This window comes from Bos indicus x Bos taurus, chromosome 5 (assembly GCF_003369695.1).
Source record: "Bos indicus x Bos taurus breed Angus x Brahman F1 hybrid chromosome 5, Bos_hybrid_MaternalHap_v2.0, whole genome shotgun sequence".
NCBI lineage: Eukaryota > Metazoa > Chordata > Mammalia > Artiodactyla > Bovidae > Bos > Bos indicus x Bos taurus.
The window spans coordinates 111,030,530-111,058,384 of NC_040080.1; the positions used below are offsets into that span (position 1 = coordinate 111,030,530).

The 27,855-nt window shown below is 38.5% G+C and overlaps 1 protein-coding gene and 1 non-coding gene across 2 annotated transcripts in view; both read left to right on the forward strand.

The window, feature by feature from the left end:
• PAWR (pro-apoptotic WT1 regulator) overlaps positions 1-27,855 on the forward strand; it is a 128,080-nt gene that overhangs the window by 82,532 nt on the left and 17,693 nt on the right. Inside the window, 1 exon segment of the mRNA XM_027543293.1 lies at positions 10,384-10,418. Within this exon segment, the coding sequence (XP_027399094.1) occupies positions 10,384-10,418 (35 nt within the window).
• On the forward strand, positions 18,065-18,200 carry LOC113893843. The gene has a single exon (XR_003511366.1). It is a non-coding gene; the product is annotated as a small nucleolar RNA SNORA5 (small nucleolar RNA).

Sequence of the window (27,855 nt, forward strand, 5' to 3'; positions counted from 1 at the left end):
TAGGATAGAGACAGTATAGCATTTAGATTAAGAATCTAGACCTGGTTTCAGTTCTTGATCATGTCACTTAACATCAGGCAACAACTTTTGGAAAGAGAGCTGATTTATTTCTGTTGAATGAAGTCCTTACCCTTTCGAAGCTGGGGAGCTTAGTGTTTAGGTTATTCCCAGGTTTAAACCCAGATACGGAGAAGTGTCAACTGATCTGGCCTCTTGCAGTTTAACTTCTTTCCTATAGCTTTACTAGTCTCTTCCTAGATCTACCCTTCATTTCTCTCATTTTCATTTGTTTCATTAGCAATTAGGATGTGACTCACTGGTGATCGTGGTTTTAAGTATCTATTTTTCAGGCTGTGTGCTTAGGATGAAAGAGAAGCAGAGAGTCTCCCGTGGATTCCAGACTGCCACACTGAAGTGGGAATGGGAACAAGAACTCTTCTGTCTACATAGCTGGCCTCTCTCCGAGTTCCTACCTAAACTCATATTCTGTTACTCTAAGACAGGATAGATTTTATTTATAATTCCAACTTCAAAAATAGTAAATAGAAAGAAAACACTGGCATTTAAAAATACGTATTATGTATTTATGGCTGCGCTGGGTCTCCATGGCTGCATGAGGGCTTTCTCGAGTGGTGGCAAGTGGAGGCTCCTCTCTAGTTGCGGGGCAGGGGCTTCGCATTGTGGAGGCTTCTCTTGATGTAGAGCACTGGCCTGGGGTGCTCAGGCTCAGTAGTTGTGGTGAATGGACTTGGTTGCCCTGCAGCCTGTGGAATCTTCCTGGACCAGGGATTGAACCCATGTTGCCTGTATTGGCAGGCAGATTCTTAACCACTGGACCACCAAGGAAGTCTCCATTGGTTGTTTTAAGGCTTTCTTTCTTTTTTTTTTTAAACAGACCAGAGAGAAAGACTTTGTTTCTTAGCATTGTCTATGTGGTAGCACAGTTGTCAAGAATCCACCTACAGTGCAGGAGACACAAGAGACACAGGTTCCATCCCTGGGTCAGGAAGATCCCCTGGAGGAGGAAATGGCAACCCATTCTAGGATTCTTACCTGGGAAATCCCATGGGCAGAAGAGCCTGGCAGGCTACAGTCCATGGGGTCACCAAGAGTCCCGCACAGCTGAGCACACAGGGCACATGTGAATCTTCGCCATTCAGTGAAACAGATTTTTTGAAATGAAGAATGAAATGGGAACATGGATTTGGGGTAATAGTATGCTTTATGAAAGGTTAGAGTATTTTAAGTTTCTGTTTGGCTTTTTTCAAGTAATATGGAATAGTAGTAATAAAATATGAGCCTTTAAATTTTTTTCTTTCATTTTTACCTATGATTTTACACATTTTAACCATGTTTTTCCCTAGGTAGTCATGCCTAATCCTGTCAGTTTTTAAAGTAATATATTAAATCTCTGATTAAATAATACAGGATCAATGGAAAATATGAAAGATAGGAAAGTACCTTTCTTTTTGTATTTTTTAAATTGTTTATTAAATTTTAAACATTAGGCTTAATTAATTTAAAAGGAAACATATGTCACATGCTAAAAAATGCAAAAAGCATAGAAAGGAAAAAAATAGTAAAAAGTCTCTCTCACCTACCTGGTTACCTTCTTTGGAGGCGACTAGTGCTTTCTTTTGGAGAAGGAACTGGCAACCCACTCCAGTGTTCTTGCCTGGAGAATCCCAGGGACGGGGGAGCCTGGTGGGCTGCTGTCTCTGGGGTTGCACAGAGTCGGACACGACTGAAGTGACTTAGCAGCAGCAGCAGCAGCAGCAGCAGCAGTGCTTTCTTTTCTTGTACATTCTTCTCAAGGCAGTGTGTGTGTATAATATACATATTCCTAATTTTAGGTGCACTCTTGCAGCTTGTTCTTTTCATTTAATATTGTGGAGAGACTTCTGCGATAGTACATAAAGAGCTTCCTTATTATCTTTTTTTGTAACCACAGAATATTCTGTTTTATAGATGTATCATAATTTTTCTGACTTGATCATTTAGTTGAAACATGTACGTTTTTGATGCTACAAACAATGTAGTGGTAAAAACCTTTCAATATGTAAGCAACTTACAGTCTTTTGTATATGTGTGTATAAATCAGTAGGATAAAACCCTAGCACTGGAATCTCTGAGTGAAAAGGAATACATGTTTGTAATTTTGATGATATTGCCAAAATTCTCTTTGTAGGTGTTAGAGCATGAACATTTTTTTCATGTTATTCAAATCTCTTTATATATTATTTTCACTGGCATAGAATTTTTTTTTAATGTGAATAGTAGTTGACACAAATTTCCCATTAATAGGATGCCTCAGTGGTTAAACATTTTTGCTATTATAAGTACTACTGAAAGTAATATCTGTGTAAATTGAACTTGTTTTGAATTATTTTCTTTGGCCAGATTACCAGAGATAAACTTATTGGGTCAAAGGTCATAACAATTTTTAAAAATTATTTATTAGCTATCCCTCATGACTTGCGGGATTTTAGTTCCCCACCAGGGATTGAACTGGTTCTTCTTGCAGTGGAAGCACAAAATCCTAATTACTGGACCACCAGTGAAAGTGGAACTTGCTCAGTCGTGTCCAACTCTGCAACACCATGGACTATACAGTCCCTGGAATTCTCCAGGCCAGAATATTGCAGTGGGTAGCCCTTCCCTTCTCCAGGGGATCTTCCCAACCCAGGGATTGAACCCAGGTCTCCCGCATTGCAGGTGGATTCTTTACCAGCTGAATCACAAGGGACCCCCAGGGAATTCCCTATAATTCATATTTAAGACTAAAAATTTCTCAACATATTGCCTAAATTACTTATAAAGAAAAGTTTATCAGTTTATGTAATCAATAGCATTTTATGAGAGGGCATTTATGAATTTTATTTTACTTCTTTCTTTGATTCATTTATTGATTTTCCTTTTAAAACATTCTCAGGCTAACTGAAAAGTTACAAGTACTGTGTAGAGAATTTTTTTCCCCTTAAAATGTTTGAGACTAAGTTGCTAACTTGATGCCTTATTACCCCCAATACTTCCCTGTGTGTTTTCTGCAATGAAGATCTCCTGCATAACTGCAACATAGCTCTTCAAGATAGAAAATTAAAATTGACATTGACACATTTTTTTACCATCTAGTTCCTTCAGATACCATCAAGTTTCACCAATTGTCCCAATCATTTCCTAAATTATAGCAAAGGGTCTAGTTCAGAATCACATATTCTGTTTAGTTGCTGTATCTCCTTAGTTTCTAGTTTGATCCATCTTTCTTTAGCTTTCTTAATCTTAACACTTTTTAAGATTATAGGTCATTTATTTTTGTCAAACGACCTTCAGTTTGGGTTATCTACTATTTACTTCTGATGAGATTCATGTTGTGTATATCACAGAACTGACGCCGTGTTTTTCTCAGTGTGTAGTCCATCAGGTGACACATTGTTTTAATGTGTTCCGTTGCTGCTGCTGATCACTTTGGTCATGTGATTAAGGTAGTGTTTGCCAGGCTTCCCTGCTGCTGCTTAATAAGTGCTTTGTGGCTAAGTCCTCTGAGCCATGTAGATGACTTTGTCTCCATCAAACTCTCTATTCTCTGCACCCATTTGTCATCTATTTATGTCTGTATATCTGTATCAACTCACTACTCGCCATTTTATCTGATGGGTTTTACCCATTTGTATTAGCTTGATTGCCACAAATTTGGTATCTTAAAACGCCACAAATTTGGTATCTTAAAACAACACAAGTTTATCAACTTACAGTGTTTTTAGTTGGCAGTCTCATTGGACTGGTAAAACTGTGGATGGAAATCAAAGGGTAAAATCAGGACTGCATTCCTTTTTGGATGCTATAGGAGAGAATCCATTTCCTTGCCTCTTCCAGCTCTTAGCAGCTACCTGAATTCCTTGTCCCTCTTCCTTCTTCAAAGTCAAAATTGTGACTTTTCTGCTTTGCTCTATTTCCCTCTGACTTTCTGCCCCTTTCTTCCACTTTGAGTGACCATTGTGATTACAATGGGCCCATTAGATAACGCAGTACAATCTCCCTATTTAAGGTCATTGATTAGCTACCTTAATTTCCCTTTGCTGTGTAACCTAATATGTTGGAAGGTTTTAGAAATTAAGATGTGAACATCTTTGAGGGTCATTAGTCTACCTTGTTGTTCAGTTGCTAAGTCGTATCTGACTCCTTGCAGCCCCATGAACTGCAGCACACCAGGCTTCCCTGTCTTTCACTATCTCCCTGAGTTTGCTCTACCACAGCATCACTGTTTGTTTATTTTAATATTCACAGTATCCCAGATTTGGCCAGTGGGAGCCCCTGTAACCTTTTGTATCGTTTGCTGCATCTCCGTCTTTCTTAGAATACTTCTTTGTTTTCTGGTGTAATAAGGTATTGCAGACTCATCTGGAGCTTTCTTACTCCAGCCTTGAAAGCAGCTGTGTCTCTAAGGAGCCCTGATTCCTTTTATTGAAAATGATAGTATGAAGCCAAGGTCTGGGCTGTAGTTGTGTTCATGTTGTTGAGGTGTCACCGTTCCTAGTCCCGCTCTATGTACAGACCTACTTTGTGTGTCTATATGCGCATACATACGTATGCATATCTGTTTGCTGCTTACTTAGCTGTCTAGCTAGCTACATCTATTTATGCAGATATTAAAACTAATTTATACCAGTATGGCCAATTGTAATCTGATATCGCAAGGCTTAGTCTAGTATTTGTAACTCCCTTTTCTGACATTGGGTAACCTGTTTCACATTATTCTTAATATGTTTTCTTATTTATTCAGTTCCCCTGTATGTAACCTCTCTCCCATTGTCACTCCTTCCTCACGCTGATGCTTTCCTCACCGCAAATGGGTTCTGACGTCACACATTGGCTTTGCCTTCTGCATGAACACTCTTCACTTTCTTCAGGCTTGGCCATTCCCTTGTGAGGCTGCAGATACCCTCTTTCCCTGCTTGGTTCTGACTCCTCATAGCAGGTCACTCCCCCTGTGGATCCCCTGCCACCTGCTTGGCTCCTGCCGTCCCATGAGGGCTGCTCTTCCCTCAGGTCTTTCTTTGCCCTGCGCAGACTGAGACCTCATGCTGGATTACTCCTCCCTGGGGTGCCTTATCAACCTGACTGGGTTTTCACCCATTCAGGCCAGGCTACCACTCTGTGGATGCTCTCTTCATCCTATTTATTGTGGCTCTAGCACATCTCCCCTGCTCATTCCCTACAGAGATCCTCTCCACACCCTGCACAGGCTGTGAATTCTCCATGCCAGGCCGCCTCTTCGGGGGAATACCTTCTTTACCCTTATGGGCAAAACCCCCATTTTGGGCCACCCTCCTCCGTGGATGACCATCATGCCCTCACACTCTGTTTGGGGCGCTCAGTATCCCTTCATGGGGCTCCCTTTCTGACCTCTCCTCAGGCCTGATATCCTGACTTCCCTTTCCTGCATTGTCCACCTCTCGTCGTTGTGCTCAGGCTCTGATTTCTTATACCAGGCCAAGTTCCCCCGCTGTATGTACATTATGTTCGGTTTTCTTATTTTCATTTTTAAGTTATTTTATCAGTTATACCTTATAGATGTTCCATTCTTCATTCATCTTCAACTTTGTATCTTTAGTATCAATACATTGTGTATACCAGTATAGGTATTTTAATTTACTCCTGAAAGTCAGTTAACGTGGTATACCATAGTCTTATCGGGGGCTCAAATAAATTTGAATAACTTGAGTATTATTTTACTATATTCTACTGGGCCTGTATTTGTCTAATCTTATTTCACATTTGCTTTTATATTTGTTCATACTTTACAAGTTGTGATCTCCCATTGCACCTGTAAAGACAAAGTTTGTGGGATTTCCTTATTGAGCATTGTAAGCTTGAATGAAGCAGAATGTTTTATTTAAACTTACATAAACCAATTTGCTTTGCCAACATTTTCTAAGCTCTACATAGATCTTTCTCCTTTCCTTTTGTAATATAAACCATCCCATTGCAAGGAAGATTATTTTAGGAAAAGTATATTTTAAATCAGTAGTATAATAGACTTTGGAGTTATTGAAGGTCTAATTACATCGTCTTTGAAACTTTAAAGACCAGTATAATCTTAACATTTGTATTTTTTATAAGCAGTTTCAGTGATACTGAAAGTGTTTCTTCTCCCCCGCCCCTACATTTAGACTAAAATTGTCAACTTTTTAACAGTTATAGTAATTGTTATCACTGTTTGCTCAGAAGTCTTTGTGGTCCCTGAAATACAGAGGCTTATAGTTATATTTGTATAGAATTGTGTATTAATACATAGAAGCGTCAAGCATTTTCCTCCTCAAAATTGTAAGGGACTGTTCAGTTCTGTTGCTCAGTCGTGTCCGACTCTGCGACCCCATGAATTGCAGCACACCAGGCCTCCCTGTCCATCACCAACTCCCGGAGTTCACCCAGACTCACGTCCATTGAGTCAGTGATACCATGCAGCCATCTCATCCTCTGTCATCCCCTTCTCCTCCTGCCCCCAATCCCTCCCAGCATCAGAGTCTTTTCCAGTGAGTCAACTCTTCTCATGAGGTGGCCAAAGTACTGGAGTTTCAGCTTTAGCATCATTCCTTCCAAAGAAATCCCAGGGCTGATCTCCTTCAGAATGGACTGGTTGGATCTCCTTGCAGTCCAAGGAGACTCTTGAGAGTCTTCAACACCACAGTTCAAAAGCATCAATTCTTCAGCGCTCAGCCTTCTTCACAGTCCAACTCTCAAATCCATACATGACCACAGGAAAAACCATAGCCTTGACTAGACGAAGCTTTGTTGGCAAAGTAATGTCTCTGCTTTTGAATATGCTATCTAGGTTGGTCATAACTTTCCTTCTAAGGAGTAAATGTCACTGCACTATAGGTGTTGAATTTTTTTTCCCTTCTAATATTTCAGTTTTGTCTTTTTGTCAGGGTGTAAAGATGGCTTTAAACTCCCATCTCCTACATATCAGTTTTGAATACACTTGAGAAGCAGGCTGCCACCCCTCCCAATCTCTGCTGACACTAATGTAGTCTGTCTGATTTGAGGAACATTTGGTTGTTAAGCAATGAAATTTGGTACCAGAGTCACTGTGAAATAATATTTAGCTACAAAATGTATAATCTAATAAAAACAGTTTTCAAATCTGGCCAGTAAGCAATAAGCTGAGGAGTGTTGGTCTGCTTTAGAATCTTAACTTGAATATAAGTTATATAGAAATAGACTTAAATCTGATGGTTAACATATCTTGGACTTGAGCATGGAGTGGTTTGGTCAAGTATGTCTGAGTTTATAATTTTATCAGTTGTACCAGACGAGTTGTACAGAAAATACTGTAAAACTTGAGATATGTTTTAAGTGACTGTGTGCTCAGTCGCTCAAATATGTCTGACTCTTTGCAATCCCATGGACTATAGCCCGCCAGGCTCTGCTGCCCATGGAATTTTTCCAGGCAAGAATAATGAAATGGATTGCCATTTCCTACTCCAGAGGATCTTCCCTACCCAGGGATTGAACCTGCATCTCCTGCATTGGCAGGCGGATTCTTTACCACTGTGCCACCTGGGAAGTGCCTTTTAAGTGACTAGTTGTTTTTTAAAAAGCTGTAAGAAATGTAAAACATTAGTAACATACAACTTCTTCTTATTAATAGTACACTTCAATGGTGCTTTTAAGTCATTTATAGGTAGGTCAGTGTAACAGTAGTATCATGCTACTTACTGTAGTGCAGTGTTGCTAAAAACATCCTGCATTTCACATTTCTGTACAGATTAAAATTCTAATCTAAATGTGTATTAGTCTCTAGTTCTACCATGTAAGGGGAAAATGCCTACATGAAGCCTCAAATATTTTTTATTGCCAGGTTTCCATACCATTACAGTCAATATATCAGCTACATACAAATCCGTAAATGTAACAGAGGCTCTTATCATTTAGCAGTTATGCTAATTTCATTGCACTAAGAAGTAGTCTGGATAATCAGGCTATGTCATTTTTTGAAATATTTCAGTTATAACCCAAATCAGAGAGGTGTTTATGTTTTGGACCTTACTGTGTCATTAGCATCTTTTCTAGTGCATATTTAATTTAGATGGACATCCTTTAAGGTCTGTGCCTAAAGTTTTAGTTCATATATAATAAGATTAGGGAATATTATGAAAGAAAACCTTGATAAAATATCAATTGGAATACTGCTTATAAAACTTAAGGGGAAAAGTTGCATTTGAAATCATTACTTTGAGTGCATACACATAACTTTAGTATTTCTTTCTGCTTTATCTAAATACTAGGATTAAACATTTTAATCTAGTTACTGTGGTTTAAAAAATAGTTTTAAAAAACTAGATTTTATAAAGTATATTCTTTCTTATTCACTTAGAGCTATCATATTTTTGTAAATAGGAGCTCTGTTTTACATGTTTGGTGTTAGAGTACAAAGATTCATCTGTCTTATCTTTAGGGTCTCATAGTTTAATGACAGGTAGATAAGAAACTGTTTAAAGTTGACTTGCTAGGCTTTTGTTATTGTCCCTGCTATGAGATCAGTTGGTGCCCAGAGGAGGGTAAAATGTCTTTGAACCAACTGTCGGACCAAGGCTCCTCCAGGGGTGATCCTATTAAAGGGCCAGGCCCACACACATGGGCACTTCTTGTATCGTATCACCTGGTTACTTTCGAAAACTTTTTAATTCCAAGGTGGTGCTTTTTCTATAACTGTAGATTACCAGGGAAGTTATTTCTATAGGTTGTCAATATATATTTATTGCATACTGTTTATACTGAGGTTTTGGGGGAGAAAGAAAGGTGAGAGACCCCTGCTGCCCCTTTATCGCATTCCTTAAAAATGCCGTAAAGTCATATTTAAATAAGCGATGTAGGCTGTTGTGGTGTGTGCTGTGTGTGCTCAGTCGTGTCTAACTCTCTGTGACTCCATGGACTGGAGCCCACTAGGCTCCTCTGTCCATGGAATTTCCCAGGCAAGAATACTGGAGTGGGATGCCATTTGCTAGTAGGCTGCAGTAATGGGACTTTATTGATTTGGAGGAATTAAGTCAGATTTATTAAAGTTCTGCTCAGAAAATTCAGTAAATATTCTTCCACATCCTAGGTTTTTTTAAAAAAAAAAACCTTCACTGTTAATTTTAAATTATTCACCTGTTGTAAAAGAGTTTTGCTAATTGTTTTTATCACTTCTATCATTTAATCCTCACAACAACCTGGTAAAGTAGACATTGTTTTTATTCCTATTTTAGAGATGAAGAAACTGAGACTAATGGAAGTTAAATAACTTACCACAGTCTCACAGCTACTGGGTAGCCTGTCTGGTTGGAACTTGAATCTAAGTCTTAGTCATAACTGTATGACTTTTCTATCTTGTTTTTCCACATTGATACATTCTTTACCATGTAGTATTTGCTGTTTTAGGCTGGAATCTGATCATCTTCTGGGCTTCCCTAGTGGCTCACATGGTAAAGAATCTGCCTGCAATGCAGGAGATCAGGATTTGATCCCTGGGTCTGGAAGATGTCCTGGAGAAGGGAATGCCTACCCACTCCAGTATTCTTGCCTGGAAATTCCATGGACAGAGGAATCTGGTTGGCTGCAGTCCATGGGCTTGCAGAGTCAAAGACTTACTTATTTAAAAAATTAAAAAAAAAAAAATTATAGGAGTATAGTTGATTTGTAATCTGTTAATTAAGACTTATCATTTAGTTTTGACTATGTGTTAGTTGCTCAGTCGTGTCCATCTCTTTGCTACCCCATGGATTGTAGTCCCCCAGGCTCCTCCATCAATTTGATTTTCCATGGGGTTGTGAAAGAGTCCATGGGGTTGTGAAAGAGTCGGGCATGACTTAGCAACTAAATAGCAATAACAATAGTTTTCTCACCCCAGTGCTTAATATTAACTTACAGCTATCTTTTTTGGGGGGAGGTCTAGCTTAGAATCAGCATAAAAAATATTTTCTCACCTTTTATTTTTAGCTATTTTAAAAATAAGCATTAATCATTATACGTCTGTGGTGAATTGTACCCCTCCCTCCTTTTTTTTTAAACTGAGGGCATAGAAAACACTAGAAGGGGGATATGTTGTGTTTTTTAATGCTCGACTTCCAAAAAGGTTTAGATTGGTTGATGAATGATAACCCTTTAAAATATTTTTCTAAGCTTTTAAAATGTTTCCAAATTAAAGATATAATCTTTAAACAGTGATTGGTTTTGTCTGAAAAATCAAATGTAGGATATTGTTTTGTTTGATTGGCAATGTGAATTTTTAAAAGTAATGGTAATTGTTCCAACATTCTCTATCAATTGTTTTATATAACCTGGAATTGTGTGTGCTTTTACACATACCCAAACTGATATGTTGTTATTTTTACTTTACAGGAGCCATCTAGAACAGTTTCAGGCAGATACAAAAGGTAAGAATCCTTAAGTTAAGACTAAGAACATATTGTAGACATATGTGTAATGTCAGAAACTTTAATTGTCCTCTTAAAAAGAAACTGCATTGTAGGCAGACCACAACTTATTCTCACATACTCTGCAGTCTGAAAACTGCACACAGCATGGATTTGTAAAGGTTTGATGAACTTAGCAAAAGAAACAGAGTCATTTTCACTTGTGTATTTAAACACTGAAAAGATAAGTATAAACCCTGTACTAGTCAGCTTGGAATGCCATAACAAAATGCTGTAGACAGGATAGCTAAAATAGAAATTTATTTTCTCACAGTTCTGGAGGCTGTGAAGTCCAAAATCAGTCAGAGTGCCAGCATGGTCTGGTTCTCATGAGGGTTCTCTTCCTGACTCTCAGAGAACTGCCTGCTCACTGTGACCTCATGTGATGGAGAGAGTGGGTAATTTGGTCCGATTCTGTTGGTGAAGGCCTGCCTGCCAGTTGCAGACTTAACAGCTCGCCACTGTGTCCTCACGTAGTGGAAGGGGCTAGAGAGCTCTGCGGTGGCAGTGCTCTTATACACGTGCAGAAGGGCTCCAACTTTGTGACCTAGGCACCTCCCGCAGCCTCACCTCCCAGTGCCCTTACGTTGGACATTAGGGTTTCAGAATAAGAATTTGGAGGGACGCAAGCATTCAAACCATAGCAAGTCCATAGTACCACCTATTCACAATTAAATAATGCTTTTTACCAGAAAATGTGTTTGAGTGTATGTGCTTATGTATAGGAGGAAGAATGTTTGAGTGTGTGTGCTTATGTATAGGAGGAAGATCAGAATTAAGTATGAGAAGTTGTTTAACAGAGATGGCTGAAGTAGTGGTGTCCTTCCCTGTTGAAGCCATAAAGTTGCAGAAGATGTGGTCATCATGCTTGTGCTAATAATTATAGTATAATGGTAAATCTTATCAAGTCTTATAATGTCCAGGGTACTTTATGGAGATCTCATTCAATTCTTGCAACAGTTATCTTATAAAGAAGGTACTGTTGGTAAAATATTTACTTTTACTTTGTAGGTGAGGGAAATGAGACAAAGAGGTAGAATGATTTCACTGTGGTTACAGAACTAGTCAGTATGAGTCCAGATTTGAACTCAGGCAACCTGACTCCAGAACCCACATGCCTGTGCAAGACCATCTACTTAGATTTATATGTATAAAACCTCTGTTTTCCTCTGTTTTATGTTAAGTTTAAAATATATGGTTAAAAGTTGTGGTTGTTATAGTGTATATAAATAAAATATTGATTAAGAAGAGCTGTTATTTTATTATTGTTATTAAATAGAAAAGATTTAAATGTTTACTAATAAAACAATGTTTAAGAAGGCTAAGGTTATCAAGGACTAAGTAAATCTGACATGTTTGCCACTGCTGCTGCTTTTTATTTTAATTTCTGAGTAATTTTGATATAGGTATAATGAAACCTGTGATTCCTTTCAACTTCTAACATGTAAGCATTGTTTGGTAATTTTTACTTAGCATGACTAGTTTAAACTGGAAAGAATCTTTTTTTGTTTACTAGCAAGCATTGTCAATCAAAAAGCTTTGATTTGGCCCATTTGCAGGCCACATTCTCAAACCAAAGTATTTTTATCAGTTTTTGTTTTGGGAAATAAAAATGAACTTCAGTAACTTACCACATTTGTTGTATCATTCATACACATTTAGTTCTTAAGTCAGTTCAGTTCAGTTCAGTCACTCAGTCATGTCCGACTCTTTGCGACCCCATGAATCGCAGCACGCCAGGCCTCCCTATCCACCAACTCCCGGAGTTCACTCAGACTCATGTCCATCGAGTCAGTGATGCCATCCAGCCATCTCATCCTCTGTTGTCCCCTTCGCCTCCTGCCCTCAGTCCTTCCCAGCATCAGAGTCTTTTCCAATGAGTCAACTCTTCGCATGATACACCTTAAATTATAATTGGCACTTTTCAGATTTGCATTCTTTACTTAGGGTCATTAGGGGAATAATTTCCTTACAGATCTTCATCAAAAGCTTTATCATTGATCATTTATTTACCATTTATCATTGTGTTAAATCAGGAAGACAATTGATTTCACAGGGTGTATGTTTTTATTTTTAAGCTTTTTAGACCATTATTTTACTTGTGACCTGTTCGTACACTTGTTGCTTCTTTTATTTTCATAGCCTAGAACATGTGGTTTGTTACGTTTCAACTCTTAAAGGTTTAGCTATGTTTAGTACTAGTAAAAAAGTTTTTTTAAGTTACTAATTATTATTCACAAACTCATTGCGACTCAGACACAAGATAAAAAACAAACAAAATCTAGATCTGAACTTATCAATGCCTTATCTAGAGGAATTTGTTGTATTGTATATCAACAGTTAATTACATTCATTAACCTGTCAACAAGTTGCAACAAAGATTGGAGAATGTATATTTCTTGGAGAGGGTGTCTGCTGATTAATGGGGATGAAAAAAAGGAGGAATGGGCTAAAGGATGGATATTTGGCATTATATGTTAGAAAATATTTTCAGTAAACCAAATAACTTACACATATGGCTACACAAACTTAAAAAGTCATCAGAGGATATAGCCATCCACAAGATCAGTTTGTGTGTTCTTATAAATTATGAATTAAATATTAATTTTTTATTACAGTTATCAAGGATGCATTGAATTTGTTAAGCAGTGACTCTATGTAAATGAGAAGAGTAAATGACTCTTCTCATTTATGTAGAACATTTCTTAAATATTCACTGAACTCCTTTTTATAAAGCATGTTTAAATGGGGCTTCCCTGGTGATCTAGTGGTTGAGGCTTTGCGCTCCCAGTGCAGGTCCGATCCCTGATCAGGGAACTAGATCCCACGTGCCACAACTAAGAGTTTGTATGCTGCAGCTAAAGGCTCCGCATGCCACAGCAGAGGGTGCAGATCCCTGTGTGCTGCAAGTAAAACCCGACACAGCCAAGGACATAAATATTGTTTTAAAAAAAACAACTATGTTTCAATAACTTTGGAAAATTATTTGGGGGTGGGGGTCATAAAGTTTCTGAAACTTAAGGTTTAGGAAGGGTGGACCAGTGGTCATGTATTTGTGGGGGTTTTTTCTCCCCAATGTGTAATTTTCATAATAGAATGTTTCCTTAGTTAAGTTTATAGTTATCTCTTTAAGGTAATTTACTGTATTTAACATATAAGAAAAGAACATGTATGATAGCCCCTAACAGAAAAACTGAAATTTGTAACAATGAAATAGCATATATGCTGTAATATATTAATGTAAAGTTACAATATGGACATTAAACTGATGTTGTAGAAAACATTACCTATAAGAATTAATAATTATTGGAAAATTATTACCTATTTATATTAAACAAGTGGAGGGAGAGCATATAACAAAGGGTATGATAATAAAACAGTGTCTCATATAAAGTGTTCTAAACTTGAACTCTATTGACAAGCTGCTAAATTTCTATGTAAAAGAATATCATGCTTATTTCGGAGAAGAGCTATATTTTTCACCAGATTTTCAAAGGGATCTGCAATCCAAAAAGGTTATGAACTACTAATAATTGATACATTATGGAATTGTGGCTCAGCTGGTAAAGAATCCACCTGCAATACAGGAGACCTGGGTTCGATCCCTTGGTTGGGAAGATCCCCTGGAGAAGGGAAAGGCTACCCACTCCGGTAGTCTGACCTGGAGAATTCCATGGACTGTATAGTTCATGGGGTTGCAAAGAGTTGGACACAACTGAGCGACTTTCACTTTCATAACATCTGTTGTCTCTGGGTTATTGGGGTTACTGGAGAGATTGATCATGTTATCTGTTTCCCACAGTGAATGTGTACCATAACTCTAATAGAGTCTGAGAAATGACTTTTGTATTCAATTGTTGCTCTGTTTATGTGTGTGTGTTTAAAGGGAGAGAGAAAGCCTACCCATCGGGTGGGGCTATTTGGGACAGGGACTGCAGTGGTGGAGTACAGTCAGGCAGAGAGCATATTGAGAATGCAGAGGTCAGGCTGGTGCTTGTTGGTTATTTAATTAAGGATCTTACAGTTTATCCAGTACTCCTGAATATTTGATATCCTTTCTAAAAGGAGGATTTTACTCAGGAGTCTTGTGTTACTTCTAATTGTGAAACTTTAAAGTATCTTATTTTATTGTTGGCCCACACAAGGGCCAACAAGTTCCAAAGCAAGATATACCATGCAATTCTCTAGCAACATAGGAACACAGCCCTGAGCTCCAATATACAGGCTGTCCAAAGTTACTACAAAACCATAGACATCGCATAACTCATTACTGGACACTTCATTGCACTCCAGAGAGAAGAAATCCAGCTCCACCCACCAGAACACCGACACAAGCTTCCCTAACCAAGAAACCTTGACAAGCCACCTGTACAAACCCACCCACAGTGAGGAAACTCCACAATAAAGAGAACTCCACAAACTGCCAGAATACAGAAAGGACACCCCAAACTCAGCAATATAAACAAGATGAAGAGACAGAGGAATATTCAGCAGGTAAAGGAACAGGATAAATGCCCACCAAACCAAACAAAAGAGGAAGAGATAGGGAATCTACCTGATAAAGAATTCCAAATAATGATAGTGAAAATGATCTAAAATCTTGAAATCAAAATGGAATCACAGATAAATAGCCTGGAGACAAAGATTGAGAAGATGCAGGAAAGGTTTAATAAGGACCTAGAAGAAATAAAAAAGAGTCAATATATAATGAATAATGCAATAAATGAGATCAAAATCACTCTGGAGGCAACAAATAGTAGAATAACAGAGGCAGAAGATAGGATTAGTGAATTAGAAGATAGAATGGTAGAAATAAATGAATCAGAGAGGAAAAAAGAAAAACGAATTAAAAGAAATGAGGACAATCTCAGAGACCTCCAGGACAATATTAAACGCTCCAACATTCGAATCATAGGAGTCCCAGAAGAAGAAGACAAAAAGAAAGACCATGAGAAAATACTTGAGGAAATAATAGTTGAAAACTTCCCTAAAATGGGGAAGGAAATAATCACCCAAGTCCAAGAAACCCAGAGAGTCCCAAACAGGATAAACCCAAGGCGAAACACCCCAAGACACATATTAATCAAATTAACAAAGATCAAACACAAAGAACAAATATTAAAAGCAGCAGGGGAAAACAACAAATATCACACAAAGGGATTCCCATAAGGATAACAGCTGATCTTTCAATAGAAACTCTTCAGGCCAGGAGGGAATGGCAAGACACACTTAAAGTGATGAAAGAAAATAACCTACAGCCCAGATTACTGTACCCAGCAAGAATCTCATTCAAATATGAAGGAGAGATTAAAATATTGTATTTTAGTGTAAAATTCCTCTAGTTGTAATCTCATGGTGCTGCCAGTCTTGTCCTCATGGTAGTTGTAGAATAACAGTGTTTATCCCCCAACACAACACCTTCTATTCTTCCCACAGAAGATATAAAAATTCCCAGAGGGAGAAAATTTTCAGTAAACAGTGGTGTTTATCCTTGATAATACTGTTTATTCTTTTTCCTTTTCTGAACATTTCAGTTAATAACTTTGTAACTAAGGGCAGAAGAGGATTCTTTTTGGAGGTGTATTAGTTAGAGATTTGTGTTAACATTCCTGAGTAGAACGTTGCAATCTTTTTGGAGTTAATAAAACAATCTTTTATTCTGGGTATTGTGCACTGTACATATCTAGCCCTGAAAATCGGTTAAAACATTTCTGTTTTTAAAATAAACAGAGCTAAATTTGGCAATAAGAGCTAGTAACACAATTATTCACAATTATGACAGTATTCTTTACAAACATAATACATAGTAGGGATAAATGACTGATTTTTTTTTTCAGTAATATTATTTTGAATTTGTATATTATCATTTGTATAAAGCAGTAATAAGGATTTTTAATTAATAGGTTAAACTTCTTGAAATCTTATTTTAAGCTTGTATGTACATCAAGCAAATACAAACATATTAGGGTATATCCACATGTTTAGGTTTTTATTTGTAGTTGTCAGCATTGTAGTTTGTATTTGAATAATCATGTGGTTGATGCAGGTGTGTGGACTTTTTTTAAGTGAAAAGAGGCCTTTAAAAGGATTCTAGTTCTCTTTTATATATGCTGCAACTTAGGTGATAACCTTACTCTCTTGATTTTCTTTCTACCGCTCTGCTGGTATTTCCCAGTTTTATTTGTATTTCTTCCTTTCCTGTACTTATTCTTTATGTGTTGGTGTTACTCAGCACTTTGTCTTATTATTTTTGTTCTGTTTATTTGTACTAGAATTTATTTTCACACTGATGACTTCAGTTATTATATTTACCTATGCTGATGATTCCAAATCATTAGCTCCATTCCTATATAACCGACAACTTTAAAATACCTGTTTTTAGATATCATAGAAGCATCTTAAACTCAGCATGTTCAAAAGCAAACTTGTGAAGCTTAGATTTCAGTGAAAGTGAATGTGATGTTGCTCAGTTGTGTCCGACTCTTTGTGACCCTATGGACTGTAGCCTACTAGGCTCCTCTGTCCATGGGATTTTCCAGGCAAGAGTACTGGAGTGGGCTGCCATTTCCTTCTCCAGGGGATTTTCCTGACCCAGGGATCGAGCCCAGGTCTCCTGTGTTGCAGGCAGACGCTTCACCATCTGAACCATCAGGGAAGCCCTAGATTTCAGTTCAGTTCAGTTCAGTTCAGTTCAGTCGCTCAGTCGTGTCCGACTCTTTGCGACCCCATGAATTGCAGCACGCCAGGCCTCCCTGTCTATCCCCAACTCCCGGAGTTCACTCATACTCAGGTCCATCGAGTTGGTGATGCATGCCTCTCATCCTCTGTCGTTCCCTTTTCCTCCTGGCCCCAATCCCTCCCAGCATCAGGGTGTTTTCCACTGAGTCAGCTCTTTGCGTGAGGCGGCCAAAGTACTGGAGTTTCAGCTTTAGCATCAGTCCTTCCAAAGAAATCCCAGGGCTGATCTCCTTTAGAATGGACCAATTGGATCTCCTTGCAGTCTAAGGGACTCTCAAGAGTCTTCTCCAACACCACAGTTCAAAAGCATCACTTCTTCAGTGCTCAGCTTTCTTCACAGTCCAACTCTCACATCTATACATGACCACTGGAAAAACCATAGCCTTGACTAGACAGACCTTTGTTGGCAAAGTAATGTCTCTGCTTTTGAATATGCTATCTAGGTTGGTCATAACTTTCCTTCCAAGGAGTAAGCGTCTTTTAATTTCATGACTGCAGTCACCATCTGCAGTGATTTTGGAGCCCAAAAAAATAAAGTCTGACACTGTTTCCACTGTTTCCCCATCTATTTGCCATGAAGTGATGGGACCAGATGCCATGATCTTCATTTTCTGAATGTTGAGCTTTAAGCCAACTTTTTCACTCTCCTCTTTCACCTTCATCAAGAGGCTTTTTACTTTACTTTCTGCCATAAGGGTGGTGTCATCTACACATCTGAGGTTATTGATATTTCTCCCAGCAATCATAAAATCAGATGTGTTTTTACAAATTAGAAAAAATTATTTTGATGCTTTGGATTTTCAAGTGAAAATTTTAAAAACTCTGTGAGGCATCTCTTTCTGTTATAGCCATTAAAAATAAAAAATGCCCACAGTCAAGTCAAATTCAGCCCTGTTCCCGTGGTAGCAGGGGCTGGCCCGGATGACTGCCACAGCAAACTCTGCAGCTCATGGGCCCTGGGTCCCCTGCCCTGGGACCTGGGGATAAGTTTGGCTATGGACACAGTATGCCTGGTCTGGGGACTCGCTGGGGTGGGAGCAGAGGCAGGCCCTGCCCAGATGGGACATATGTTTAGTAAGCTCAGGCCTAGTTGCTATCTCGCAGGGCCTGCACTGTATGGGACCCCTGGCCCGCGGGCCATCAAGCTGACCCCTGCGGGAAAGAAAAATAAATAAATAAAAATAAAAAATGCATGCTCATCTTAGAACTGTACCTTCGAATCTTTATATTTCATAAGTTAAAATAAGTTCCTCAGAAGTAAAGAAGCATCTTCAAATTATACTTTCATTAAGAACATTATAGTCAATTTTTGTGAAAACAAAGAAAACTTACACCATAGTTAAAATGTACACTTAAAATTCTTTTCATCCCTTTATGTTCTACTTTTTGTGATACAGTAATAATATTTTAATAATACCATGTTCTAAATCATAGTATTTAATTTACATATATATTTGTATGATAAATTATATGAGTATATTATATATAATCACATATAATAGTATAAATCATAATATAAAATAGATAAATATACATACCAATGTGTATATAGTGAATAAATTTAGAAACCATTCATTGAAATTCTTCTCAAAATAGTTTTCAGTCTCCTGCTTGCTTTTCCAGTGTCATATCTTATCACTCCTATGTTTACATTTCATGCTGTAGCCATATTGGATTTTTCTGTTTCTCAATAGACCACATACTCTTTCATATTTGCACATTCTTATTCCTCTTTTAAGTCTTGAGTTTAAACATTCTTTTAATGCTGTTCAAAGTGTGGTCCTTGAACTGTTTGTTTCTAACCCATGACAAAGTAAGAATAAAACATAAAAGTAAATATTTAGAAGCCTGAATTTCATTTTGACATTGTTATCATCACACCCAGGTTCATGATAAGTGGACTCCTTTATGAACAGGATATTGACTAATTCAAGTACCATGGTACATATGTGTTTGTTGTTTTTTTTTTTAAACTTTTGCTCTAACTTTTTAGAGCAAAATTGAGGAAAAGGTACACAGGTTTCCCATCTAAACCTGTCCTCACACATGGATAGCTTCCTTCCTATAGGCAGGCGTATTTGTTACAGTTGATGAACTTACACTGACACATCGTAACCAAAGTCCCTAGTTTATGTGGTTCTCTCTTGGTGGTGTACCTTCTGTCAGATCAGATCAGATCAGATCAGTCGCTCAGTCGTGTCCGACTCTTTGCAACCCCATGAATTGCATCACGCCAGGCCTCCCTGTCCATCACCAACTCCCGGAGTTCACTCAGACTCACGTCCATCAAGTCAGTGAGGCCATCCGGCCATCTCATCCTCTGTCGTCCCCTTCTCCTCCTGCCCCCAATCCCTCCCAGCATCAGAGTCTTTTCCAATGAGTCAACTCTTCGCATGAGGTGGCCAAAGTACTGGAGTTTCAGCTTTAGCATCATTCCTTCCAAAGAAATCCCAGGGCTGATCTCCTTCAGAATGGACTGATTGGATCTCCTTGCAGTCCAAGGGACCCTCAAGAGTCTTCTCCAACACTACAGTTCAATAGCATCAATTCTTCAGCGCTCAGCCTTCTTCACAGTCCAACTCTCACATCCATACATGACCACAGGAAAAACCATAGCCTTGACTAGACGAACCTTTGTTGGCAAAGTAATGTCTCTGCTTTTGAATATTCTATCTAGGTTGGTCATAACTTTCCTTCCAAGGAGTAAGCGTCTTTTAATTTCATGGCTGCAGTCACCATCTGTAGTGATTTTGGAGCCCCAAAAAATAAAGTCTGACACTGTTTCCAGAAGTCGTGGGACCAGATGCCATGATCTTCGTTTTCTGAATGTTGAGCTTTAAGCCAACTTTTTCACTCTCCACTTTCACTTTCATCAAGAGGCTTTTGAGTTCCTCTTCACTTTCTGCCATAAGGGTGGTGTCATCTGCATATCTGAGGTGATTGATATTTCTCCAGCAATCTTGATTCCAGTTTGTGTTTCTTCGAGTCCAGCGTTTCTCATGATGTACTCTGCATAGAAGTTAAATAAGCAGGGTGACAGTATACAGCCTTGACGGACTGCTCTTCCTATTTGGAACCAGTCTGTTGTTCCCTGTCCAGTTCTAACTGTTGCTTCCTGACTTGTATACAGGTTTCTCAAGAGGCAGGTCAGGTGGTCTGATATTCCCATCTCTTTCAGAATTTTCCACAGTTTATTGTGATGCACACAGTCAAAGGCTTTGGCATAGTCAAGAAAGCAGAAATAGATGTTTTTCTGGAACTCTCTTGCTTTTTCGATGATTCAGCGGATGTTGGCAATTTGATCTCTGGTTCCTCTGCCTTTTCTAAAACCAGCTTGAACATCAGGAAGTTCACGGTTCACATATTGCTGAAGCCTGGCTTGGAGAATTTTGAGCATTACTTTACTAGTGTGTGAGATGAGTGCAATTGTGCAGTAGTTTGAGCATTCTTTGGCATTGCCTTTCTTTGGGATTGGAATGAAAACTGACCTTTTCCAGTCCTGTGGCCACTGCTGAGTTTTCCAAATTTTCTGGCATATTGAGTGCAGCACTTTCACAGCATCATCTTTCAGGATTTGGAATAGTTCAACTGGAATTCCATCACCTCCACTAGCTTTGTTCGTAGTGATGCTTTCTAAAGCCCACTTGACTTCACATTCTAGGATGTCTGGCTCTAGGTGAGTGATCACACCATCGTGATTATCTGGGTGGTGAAGATCTTTGTTGTACAGTTCTTCTGTGTATTCTTCCCACCTCTTCTTAGTATCTTCTGCTTCTGTTAGGTCCATACCATTTCTGTCCTTTATCGAGCCCATCTTTGCATGAAATGTTCCTTTGGTATCTCTGATTTTCTTGAAGAGATCCCTAGTCTTTCCTATTCTGTTGTTTTCCTCTATTTCTTTGCATTGATCGCTGAAGAAGCCTTTCTTATCTCTTCTTACTATTCTTTGGAACTCTGCATTCAGATGTTTATATCTTTCCTTTTCTCCTTTGCTTTTCACTTCTCTTCTTTTCACAGCTATTTGTAAGGCCTCCCCAGACAGCCATTTTGCTTTTTTGCATTTCTTTTCTATGGGAATAGTCTTGATCCCTGTCTCCTGTACAGTGTCACGAACCTCATTCCATAGTTCATCAGGTACTCTATCTATCAGATCTAGGCCCTTAAATCTATGTCTCACTTCCACTGTATAATCATAAGGGATTTGATTTAGGTCATACCTGAATGGTCTAGTGGTTTTCCCTACTTTGTTCAATTTAAGTCTGAATTTGGCAATAAGGAGTTCATGGTCTGAGCCACAGTCAGCTCCTGGTCTTGTTTTTGCTGACTGTATAGAGCTTCTCCATCTTTGGCTGCAAAGAATATAATCACTGATTTCAGTGTTGACCATCTGGTGATGTCCATGTATAGAGTCTGCTTTTGTGTTGTTGGAAGAGGGTGTTTGCTATGACCAGTGCATTTTCTTGGCAAAACTCTATTAGTCTTTGCCCTGCTTCATTCCGTATTCCAAGGCCAAATTTGCCTGTTACTCCAGGTGTTTCTTCCTACTTTTGCATTCCAGTCCCGTATAATGAAAAGGACATGTTTTTTGGGTGTTAGTTTTAAAAGGTCTTGTAGGTCTTCATAGAACCGTTCGACTTCAGCTTCTTCAGCGTTACTGGTTGGGGCATAGACTTGGATTACTGTGATACTGAATGGTTTGCCTTGTAAATGAACAGAGATCATTCTGTCGTTTTTGAGATTGCATCCAAGTACTGCATTTCGAACTCTTTTGTTGACCATGATGGCCACTCCATTTCTTCTGAGGGATTCCTGCCTGCAGTAGTAGATATAATGGTCATCTGAGTTAAATTCACCCATTCCAGTCCATTTCAGTTAGCTGATTCCTAGAATGTCGACATTCACTCTTGCCATCTCTTGTTTGACCACTTCCAATTTACCTTGATTCATGGACCTGACATTCCAGGTTCCTATGGAATATTGCTCTTTACAGCATCAGACCTTGCTTCTATCACTAGTTACATCCACAGCTAGGTATTGTTTTTGCTTCAGCTCCATCCCTTCATTCTTTCTGGAGTTATTTCTCCACTGATCTCCAGTAGCATATTGGGCACCTCCTGACCTGGGGAGTTCCTCTTTTAGTATCCTATCATTTTGCCTTTTCATACTGTTCATGGGGTTCTCAAGGCAAGAATACTAAAGTGGTTTGCCATTCCCTTCTCCAGTAGACCACATTCTGTCAAATCTCTTCACCATGACCTGCCCGTCTTGGGTTGCCCCACGGGCATGGCTTAGTTCATTGAGTTAGACAAGGCTGTGGTCCTAGTGTGATTAGATTGACTGTTTTCTGTGAGTATGGTTTCAGTGTGTTTGCCCTCTGATGCCCTCTTGCAACACCTACCGTCTTACTTGGGTTTCTCTTACCTTGGGCGTGGGGTATCTCTTCACGGCTGCTCCAGCAAAGCACAGCCATTGCTCCTTACCTTGGACGAGGGGTATCTCCTCACCCCTGCCCTTCTTGACCTTCAATGTGGGATAGCTCCTCTAGGCCCTCCTGCGCCCATGCAGCCACGGCTCCTTGGATGTGGGATTGGTCTTCCTGGCCACCACCCCTGGCCTCGGGCTTAGGGGCGTGGGGTAGCTCTTTCCGCCCATCGCTCCTGGCCTCGGGCTTAGGGGCATGGGGTAGCTCCTCCTGGCCGCCGGCCCTGACCTCGGACGTGGGGTAACTCCTCTTGTCACCACCCCTGACCTCAGACGCTGGGTATCTCCTCTCGGCCGCCTGCCTGACCTCGGACGCAGGGTAGCTCCTCTTGGCCATTCCTGCGCCATCGCAGTCTGGTGGTACTCTCGGCTGCTGCCCCTGACCTCAGACGTGGGGTGGCTCCTCTCGGCCGCGCTAATGTGTAATGCCATGTCTCCATCGCTATGTAAAATGATACTATGGTATGATACTGCGGTATCATTTTAGTTTCTGATCTTTTTATGCTCCATGTGCCTTTGCCACAGAGTCATATAATTGAAACCAAACAGTATATAGCCTTCTCAGCTTGGCTTCTTTCACTTAGTAATATACAATTTAAATTTCCTCCATATTGTTTCATGGTTTAATAGCCCATTTCTTTTTATGTGCTGAATAATATTCCATTTTCTGGATATACCACAGTTTATTTATCCACTTACTTATTAAAGGGCAGTGTGATTGCTCTCAAGTTTTGGCAGTTATAAATAAAGCTTCTGTAAACATCCATGCATAGGTTTGTGTGTAGACATATGTTTTCAGCTCCTTTAGATTAATACCAAGGAGCATGATCCATGGTAAGAGTATGTTTAGTTTTATAGGAAAACCACCAAAGTGTCTCAGAAGCAGCTGTACCAGTTTACATTCCAACCAGCAGTGAATAAGAGTTAATGTTGCTCTATATCCTCACCAGTGTTGATCCTGATTTTAGCCATTTTAATGTGTGTGTAGCAGTATCTGATTTTAATTTGCATTTCCCTGATTACAGATGATATGGAAAATCTTCCTATATGCTATTTCACCATCTGTATATCTTATTTTCTTATGAGGTGTCTATTAAGTTCTTTGGCTCATTTTTCAGTCTGGTGGTTTGTTATTGTTAAATTGTAGAATTATCTGTATATTTTGGATAATAGTTCTTTATCAGATATATCCTTTTGTAAATATTTTCTTCCAGGCTAGCTTGTCTTGTTCTTTTAACATTGTCTTTCACAGAGCAGAGATATTTAAAATTTTAATGAAGTTCAGCTATCAATCATGGCTTCCCAGGTGGCTCAGTGGTAAAGAATCTGCCTGCCAGTGCACGAGACGAAGGTTTGATCCCTGGGTCAGGAAGGTCTCCTGGAGAAGGAAAAGGCAACCCACTCCAGTATTCTTGCCTCGGAAATCCAATGGATAGAGGAGCCTGGTGGACTACAGTCCAAGGGGTTGCCAAAGAATCAGATACGACTTAGTGACTAAAGAGCAACAACTATCAACTATTTTTCATGGATTGTGCCTTTGATGTTTTACCTAAGAAGTCATCAGCATACCCAGAGTCTTCTGCATTTCTCCTATGTTAGTTGTCTTCTATGAGATTATATATTAATAGTTTTGCATTTTTCATTTAAGTCTTGATCCATTTTGAGTTAACTTTTGTTAAGGGTATGAGTTCTTTGTTTTATTTTTCATTGCATGCACATGTCCAGTTGTTTTCCATTTGTTGAAAAGACAGTTTTGTTCCATTATATTGCCTGTACCCCTTGTCAAAGAGTTGTGGCTTATTTATGTGAGTCTCTTTCTGCTTCTGTTGCTGTTCCATTGCTCTGTTTGTCTCTTCTTTTACCAGTACTGCACTGTCATGATTACTATAGCTTCAAACTAAGTCTTAAGTTGGGTGGTGTTAGCCCGCCAACTTTGTTAATTAATATTGTGTTGCCTATTCTGGATCTGGCCTCTCCATGTAAACTTTAGAATTAGTTTGTCAGTACCAAAAAATAGCTTGTTAGGATTTTTTTTTTTTTTTAGATTTTGAAACCAGTTTATTTAAGCTTCACAACAATGATGAAAAAGTAGAGACCAGTGGCAGTAGCAACAGATGGATGGTATAGGTGAGGGCTGAGCTTTAAGCCTTCCAGAATCACCAGGAATCAACTTTTATTTCCTATAAAGTTTCAACAGAAGAAACTTATACACCAAAAAACTCAGCTTCGAGAGATGTTCCCTTATGCAGAAATTCTGGAACCTCAGTAATGAAGATGGTTCCCACATTAATACCACAGGCTGAGTCTATTTTCCAGTGTTATGCATTTTCTTACTTTTTGTTTTTGAGTTAGTTTTCTGAGTTTAAGATTCACAGCAAAACTGCTAAGAAGGTACAGAAATTTGCCATATGCCCCTTGCCCACACAAATGTATACTGCTAAGTCGCTTCAGTCGTGTCCGACTCTGTAGACGGCAGCCCACCAGGCTCCCCCGTCCCTGGGATTCTCCAGGCAAGAACACTGGAGTAGGTTGCCATTTCCTTCTCCAGCTTGTTAGGATTTTGATTGGGCTTGCATTGAGCCAAGAGATCGATGGGAAATCAAAGTTGGGAAGAAGTGGCACGTACCAACATTGACTCTTCCTGTCCACTAACTGGTTTCTCCATTTACTTAGTTCTTCTTTGGTGTCTTTCATCAGTTTTTGTTCTTTTCCTCATATAGATGTTATACATTTTGTCAGATTTATACAGAAGTATCTCATTTTGTAGAGAGCTAATGTAAATGTGTTGTTTTAAATTTCAGATCTCACTTGTTCATTTCTAGTGTGTAGGAAAGGGATTGACTTTTGTGTATTAGCCTTATGTCTTGCAGACTAGCTATAATTACTTATTCATTTCAGGAATTTTTTTGTGTTGGTCCTTTCACATTTTCTCCATAGGTGATCATATCATCTGTGAACAAAGGCAGTTTTATCTCTTCCTTCCCCGTCTGTATACCTTTTATTTCCTTTTCTTATTGTATTACCTAGACTTCCAGTAAGATACTGAAAAGGAGTTGGTGAAGGGAGACATTCTTGCCTTGTTGATCATAGCAGGAAAGCTTTGAGTGTCTCACCACTAGGTATGATGTAGGTTTGTGTGTGTGTTTGTGTGTGTGTGTAGATATTCTTTATCAGGTTTAGGAAATTCCTTTCTGTGCTTAGTTGTATTTTTTTTTTTTTTTTAATCATATATAGATGTTATAGGCTCCTCCGTCCTTGGGAGTTTCCAGGCATGAATACTGGAGTGGGTTGCCATTTCCTTCTCCAGGGGATCTTCCCGACCCAGGGATTGAACCTGGGTCTCCCGCATTGTAGGCATTGTAGGCAGATGCTTTACCGTCCAAGCTACCAGGGAAGCCATATAGATGTTAGATTTTGTCAAATGCTTTTTCTGTGTCTGTGTGACATGTGATCCTTCTTTAGCCTGTTACTGCAATAGATTACATAATTGTGTATATGTGTGTTTTTTTAAACAGAATCAGCCTTGAATAAATGCCATTTGATTTTTGGTGGATAATTTTTTTCTATACATTCTCAAATTCAATGTGCAAATATTTTGTTGAGGATTTTTGCATCAGTGTTCATGAGAGATCTTAATCTTTATTTTTTAGTTTTCTTATGGTATCTGTCTGATTTTGGTATTAGAGTAATGCTGGCCTCATAAATTAAAATGTATTCCTGCTATTTTTACTTCTGAAAGAGATTTTAGTAATCTGTATAATTTCTTCCTTAGATTTTGGATGGATTCACTAGTGAACCCATCTGGGCCTGATACTTTCTATTTTGCAAAGTTATTAATTATTGATTTAATTTCTTTAATACATACCAGCCTATTGAAATTATTTGTTTCTTGTGTGAATTTTGGCAGATTGTAGCTTCCAAGCAATTGATCTGTTTCATCGAGGTTATCAAATTTGTGGTCAGAGTATTACTTTATTATTATTTGCATGTCCATGGAATCTTCAGTGATATCCCTCTTTCATTTCTGTTGGTAGTCTGTGTCCTCTCTTTTTCTTAGCTTGGCTATAGGCCTGTTGGTTTTGTTGATATTTTTAAAGAAATAGTTACTGGTTCTTTGATTATTCTGTATTGGTTTCTTGTTTTCAGTTTCATTAATTTCTGCTCTAGTTCTTGTTATTCTTTTATCTGCTTATTTTGGATTTAAAATGCTCTTTCTTTCCTAGTTTCCTAGGGTAGAAACTTAGAGTATTGATTTTAGATCTGTCTTTTCTAATACATGCGTTCAGTGTACACGTTCCTTTCTAAGCACTACTTTCACTGCATTCCACAGATGATAAGTTGTAAATTTTTTTTTGTTTTGTTCAAAATACTTTAAAATTTCTCTTGAGATTTCTTCTTTGACCCATGTGTTATTTAGAAGTGCATTGTTTAATCTCCATGTTATTCGGGAGTTGTCCAGTTATCTTTCTGTTATTAGTTCTGGTCTAATTCCATTGTGCTCTAAGACCAGGCACAATATGATTTCTAATCTTTTAAATTTGTGATGGTGGGTTTTATGACCCAGAGTTTGGTTTATCTTGGTCATCTTGCAAGCTAGTAAAGAATGTATATTCTGCTATGCCTGTGTTATTTTTATGTTGCTGCTGCTGCTGCTAAGTCAGTTCAGTCATGTCTGACTCTGTGTGACCCCATAGATGGCAGCCTACCAGGCCTCCCCGTCCCTGGGATTCTCCAGGCAAGAACACTGGAGTGGGTTGCCATTTCCTTCTCCAACATTTTTATGTTTGTCATTTGTAAACCAAAATGTGTAAGAATTGAAGAAAATGTGAAGATATATTTACCTTAGAAATCTTGTGTTAAATTTAATCAGACATATTCTTGTTCCATAAATAAAACAATTAAGAAGTAGACATATACTTAAAATAAATAAGTAAAAGCTAAAAATCTTTTTTTATTCTTTTCAGTTTCTGCTTTTGTTAGTATTATCTAAATCTAAGAAGTAAATTTTACATTCTTTATTTTTAATCTTAATTTACTTAGGATAAAACAAACTTTATTAGACTTTTTAAAAGAAAAGATACATCTTTTTTGAATGTGACAGAAGTAGTAGACCAAAGTATGATAATGATGGAAGTAATTTCAAAGAGATACAGACCAAAAGAGTTTGTACTTGTTTTGT